This window comes from Cucumis melo, chromosome 11 (genome assembly GCF_025177605.1).
Source record: "Cucumis melo cultivar AY chromosome 11, USDA_Cmelo_AY_1.0, whole genome shotgun sequence".
Lineage (NCBI taxonomy): Eukaryota > Viridiplantae > Streptophyta > Magnoliopsida > Cucurbitales > Cucurbitaceae > Cucumis > Cucumis melo.
Genome location: NC_066867.1, coordinates 8,462,489 through 8,467,857, shown reverse-complemented (window position 1 = coordinate 8,467,857; position 5,369 = coordinate 8,462,489). Strand labels below are relative to the sequence as shown.

Here is a 5,369-nt window from a genome sequence, read left to right as displayed (position 1 = left end):
TGGATTTGTCATTTCATTATTTTTTAGTCATTTTTTTAAATATTCTGGATTTGTCATTTCATTATTTTCTCGTCTGTATGTATCTTCTTTTTCTTATCTGTCTTTCTTCTTTTCTTTTTTAAACAGATGGGGTATAAAAATCTTGAAAAAATTAGTTAGCCATTTGAACAAGAATAACAAAAAACTAAAAGATTGTGTGTAAAGAATATTGAAAAAAAATCGTCTTTCTTCTTCTTTTCTTTTCTATGCAGATGATGTATTGGTGTATAAAGAATCTTGGAAAATTGGTTAGAGATTTAAATTAGAGTAATCAAAATTAAAAGATCGCGTATAAAAAATATTGAAAAAAATCGTTTATACCTAAATTTGGGTAATCAAATGTAAACGATCGTAGCTAAATCTAAACCATTGTATACACAAATTTTGAAAAAATAAATTTAAATTTGGAACCCCAAATCTAAATGATCGTGTAACTAAATATGATCGTATAACAAATGTAAACGATCCTATACCAAATTTTAGATTTGGAACCCAAAATCTAAATATAGTCATCATATACCAAAATGGTTTAGATTTGGGGTAGTCAAATCTAAACGATAGACAAATTTAAATCATCCTATATCCAATTGATTAAGTTACCAAATATATTACGCTCATTGTTGACGGGGCATTTTTAGTATTTTACATGGTAGGCTCTCTATACTTTTTCCATTTTCGAAATTGTTCTATACAATATAAATAATTTCTGCTTTTTTTTATATCTTTGAAAAGATCCCTGGATAAAATCACTTGATTGTATATATTATGTTTGAAAATAAAATTCTTGCAACAAAAAGGAACAGGTTTATATCACATGCACATTCAGTAGCTAAAAGAATTTGTATTCTTTATTGCCTTTGAATTTTAGTATGAAAGATTATTCTCTAATACGTCTCTAATTACATTGTTTGTTTCATATATTTACCTAATGCTTCGAAACAAAAAATTCATATACTATTGTTCAATGAATTATTACGTCTATTCCAGTATCATGGATTTTTTTAAGAGAGATGGTTAAAAATAAAAGAATTGACAAAATATTTACCATTTATAAAAAAATTCAAGTGTAGTGAATGGTGTATTTTAGTAGTGTTTTCATATTTTTAGGTTGAGTTTTAGGTTGAGTTTTCATACTTTTTATAGTGTTTTCATACTTTTTTATATTTTTAGGTTGAGTTTTTTAATATAAGCTAAATAATAAATTAAGTAACATTAATTAATTTTACTAGCTACTTTTATTAATTATAATATATTAGACGGATAATCTTTAACTAATACATTTGAAATTAATATTTTATATTATCTTAACTATGTCATGGTGGTTGTTTAAATTTTGATTTTGTTATAAAAACATGTTAAATTCTCTAAACTAACGTAATTAAGATGATATTGGATCCACTAATTGTTTCCTATGTCTGATTTATACATCCTCGGTTTCTGATTAATAATATCTTGAACTTTAATATTTGAGAAAGTCTGCATCCGTGTGAAACAAATAAGAATTATGAAACTATTGAATCCATATGAGCCCAAAATTGTGGATTTCATGTATACAATGTGTACTCATTTTGATCGGAATTGCTCAATCATTTTTTCGACGGTATAGATATGATTCTCATCTATATAGTAATGTATTGCTCCTCACCAATCTGCTAACAAGCAGTTAAGTACCATCAATACTAATTAAGTGTTAGATGACTCAGATCACAAAGTTCCATTCTCTTATTTCAAAATAAATAAATAAATGCAAATTGATTTCCTAAATCACTATAATTGAGTAAAAAAGATTCCCAAAAGCTTTCATTACCTAATAAAGTTAATTGTAATATTTTAAAAACTAAAGCACATCAACATTCTATCACCAACTGAGGTAAATTTGAATCCCTAATTAACCACTAATCTTTAATAACTCTCTTATGGACAGTTATGAATGATGTATTTTATCTAAATCAACCAAAATTGAAAGTTTTCTGTAAACTCATGATGAGTTAGACATGTTAGACTTGCTCGGACCAAAATTAAAAGAGCTAAAATTTGAGTTGACTTTAAGTGTTTTTTTTTTAGTGTGTTAGATAGATACCAATATCTAAGAGACGTTTATAAAAATAGCAAAAAGTTTTATGATGGTAAGACTCATGTCACTATATTTTCTAAATTGTAAACATAGCAAATTTAAAAAAGGATAATCTTCTGACAATCTCCTGATAGTCGTATGGTATGATATATCTAATTACTTGTCATATTTGTCATATTTGCAATATGCAAAAAAGAGGTGCTATGAACTGTTTTTTCTAAATTTTTTTTGTCATCTGATACAATTTTTCAATATTTAATTAAATTGAGTTTTTTCATTTTTCTTTTGCATGGATGACCTAATTTTGGAAGCTAAAAGTGAAATTTGGTTTCAGTTTTGAAAGTGTAAGTCGTATGGTCTTTTGTTTACATCATCACAAGTGAAATTACCCAAATGGCCAAACAAATCAAGTATTGCTTCCTTTCTCATTCTATAACCTTCTTGCCTCTCAGTTCTCTTTAGTCATTATCGGCTTCTCCGTCATATGGTTTTTTAAATGATTTTCTTCTCCTTCTTCGATCTTTCTTTCATCTTCCAATTTTTTCCTCAATGAAGTTGAACTCGACACATGAAATCTTAGAACATCGGCAAGTCTCAAGTTATTTCCACCCTTTTTTCAAACTAAAACTACTTCAATTAATGGTTTAAATATGAGTTTATCTTTAAATCTCCTTCACACTCCGAAAATTTCATTCGACTGTTTTTTTTTTCAAACTAAATCTAGTTCATTTAATTTCCACACTTTTTTTTTTATTTTTGTTTATGAATCAACAGAAACTATTTTTTCAACTGGTTCAATCTTAGATTCTATCTTCTTTTGTAATCTTCCTGTTCCTCGCTCCTTGATACTATGCTAGTTCCACGCTCCTCAACGTTTGCTCGTAGCTTTTCATCCAAGATTCATAAGCTTTTGTTTGTTTTCACTTCTCAATTCAATTTGGAAGTTCAATCCTCTCTCCTATCTCCTTAATCCTGATCGTGTCTTCTTGTTCTTCAATCCTTGATCCTCATTCCTTATTCCTTAGTCCTTAATTTTTTATTGTAAATGTGTTTCTTCACTTGATTCATAGATCAACAATTGTTTTTCCTATTTTTATATTTAAGACCGTTAGGTTTCTTACTAAATCAATAGATTATCAAATGATTTTTTGTAAGAGTAATGAGTTTAAAACCTGAAAAGTAATGACATTAACCAGATGGTGGCTGCTGACGACTAGTAGATGGTGCCGAAGACTTCAAATGTCGAATGAGAGCATCAACCTCTAATCGACGTTCAGACAATAGAGTGATGGAGTTAGTCAGTGCACGAGATTCAGCAGTCAAGGAATTAATAATGCGGGTAGCTAACTCACGATCCACATAGAAGCCTTCAGCAGATTCATCCCAGTCAGTAGTGTCAAAAATACGTGGGCCCCAAGTTGGATGCACATCATGGTCAATATCAGGCACATGACTGCCTTGAAAGAGTCTGTAGCTAAGTGCAATTGTCTTAGGTTCAGGTCCAGGAGCATCAGATGCAGTAAGCACCACTCCATTTAGATGAAGTAGCAGACTGGAGAACAACCTCGGAAAAGCAATGGGAACCTTGACCCTAAACGACCCAACATGCGTCAACAGTTGATTGTAAATGAAGGCACCCGTATCTACTTTATCACTATTGCAAATTTGATACAAGAATGTATCTAAGGCAGCAGATATGCTTGAGGCATGTGAGGAAGGGAACCAATTGGCAATGCCAATCTTGTGCAGTATGGCATACTTGACGCTGAGAGCAGCTACAGGGATTCCATTCACAGGCCATGTGGACAAGGTCCCTCCAGATAAGACATTAGCTAAAACCTCAGTAGTAGGACATGATGAAGAGTAGTCAATATCAACAGTATTTCCAAGAAACTCATTTATCACAGCAGGTGAAATCACAAATTTGAACCCTCTAATGTGCACCGTCTGATAATTAACACTACTTGGATCATTAAAATCATCAGGCAGATTAACAATAAATTCTCTAATTAACTGGGGATAAAAAGGGCCAACATTTGAGATAGTTTTTTCCAAACCAGCCTTATGGGTAAGGTTCATGATACTCATGCAAGATTAGTGTTTGTCAGATATATTTACCTCATCGGAAATTCTCCTCTGCATCACAAACTTCCAGTGTTGAACGCTTTCCTCGTGATGAAAAGAAATTCCATCAATGGGAACATATGGAACATTTGCAGGGATTTTCTTTCTGCCAGTTTTTGTGGTAACATTTCTTCTAGCCTGTTGAGTTTTTCTTTTTGGGGGTTTAGGACCTTTAGGTGACTCTGGCCTTCCTTCAGAAGATGGTGCAATGGGATCATCAGTAGGAAGAGGAATGTCTTCATGAGGTATCTCAGTCTGGTTAAAAGAAGCACACTGATCATCATGTTGAGAGCCATTAGTCTCACTTGCAGCGGTAGCGATTTCAAAAATGTGTGCAGGCACCGCATCCGGTTGTGAAGTAGGTAGTTTCAATCGGGGAGAGTGAACAGAGGGAGAATGACTTGAAGGTATAGCTGGTGAGCATCGAGGGTCTCCTGGAGTTGGAATGAATACCCCTTCGGTTGATGAGCTCTCTTGGGAGTGAATGGAAACTGGAGGATCAGAAGGGAGCCTCTCGGCTGTAACTGGCCCTGAGGGTTTCTTTAACAAACGAATTAAAGGAACATTATCCTAATCATCTGAATCCATATCCGATACAGTGGCCTTAAAAGCTCGATGTGCATGCACAACAGGAGAGACAGGAACAGCAGACTCACCGACTTCAGACACTGCCTCAGAACGTAAAGACTCCTGCAGCCTACTAGAGGCCTCGCCCTGCACTTTCTCAGACAGAAGCCGATAGGGTCTCCGGGGAGGAGTGCTCTTGAACCGACGACCTATGACCCTTGCATGTTGTATTGGAGGAGGCGAAGAGGTAATGACATTAGGTGCATCTTCAAACTGTTTAGGCACATAAGACTCCTTGCGAGTGTTCACCATGACGAAAAAGATTCGAGTAACCGATGAGAAATTTCAACTGATGTATCAACTCCAGAATGTGTAACAACTTAAGATGATCTCAATTTAAATAGCCAAAACAGAATTCAAACCGTCAGAAATTAAATATCCATGAATGAAAAGACGAACCCCATCAGCTAAAAAGACCTCCATTTACTTCAAAATGGCGCTGACAGCTAGAAAGATTTGAGACGTGGAGACATGTGTCGTCTTTATAGCTAATCACGAAATTAAG

General features: G+C 33.5%; 1 protein-coding gene across 1 annotated transcript; it reads right to left on the bottom strand.

The window, feature by feature from the left end:
- Nucleotides 1-3,301: 3,301 nt before the first annotated feature.
- On the bottom strand, nt 3,302-5,116 carry LOC103501137 (uncharacterized). Its single transcript, XM_051079198.1, has 3 exons — nt 4,835-5,116; nt 4,232-4,777; nt 3,302-4,126 (listed from the first exon to the last, which is right to left on the bottom strand). The coding sequence occupies exons 1-3, from the start codon at nt 5,114-5,116 to the stop codon at nt 3,302-3,304; spliced, it is 1,653 nt and encodes a 550-aa protein (XP_050935155.1).
- Between the last annotated feature and the right edge of the window lie 253 nt (nt 5,117-5,369).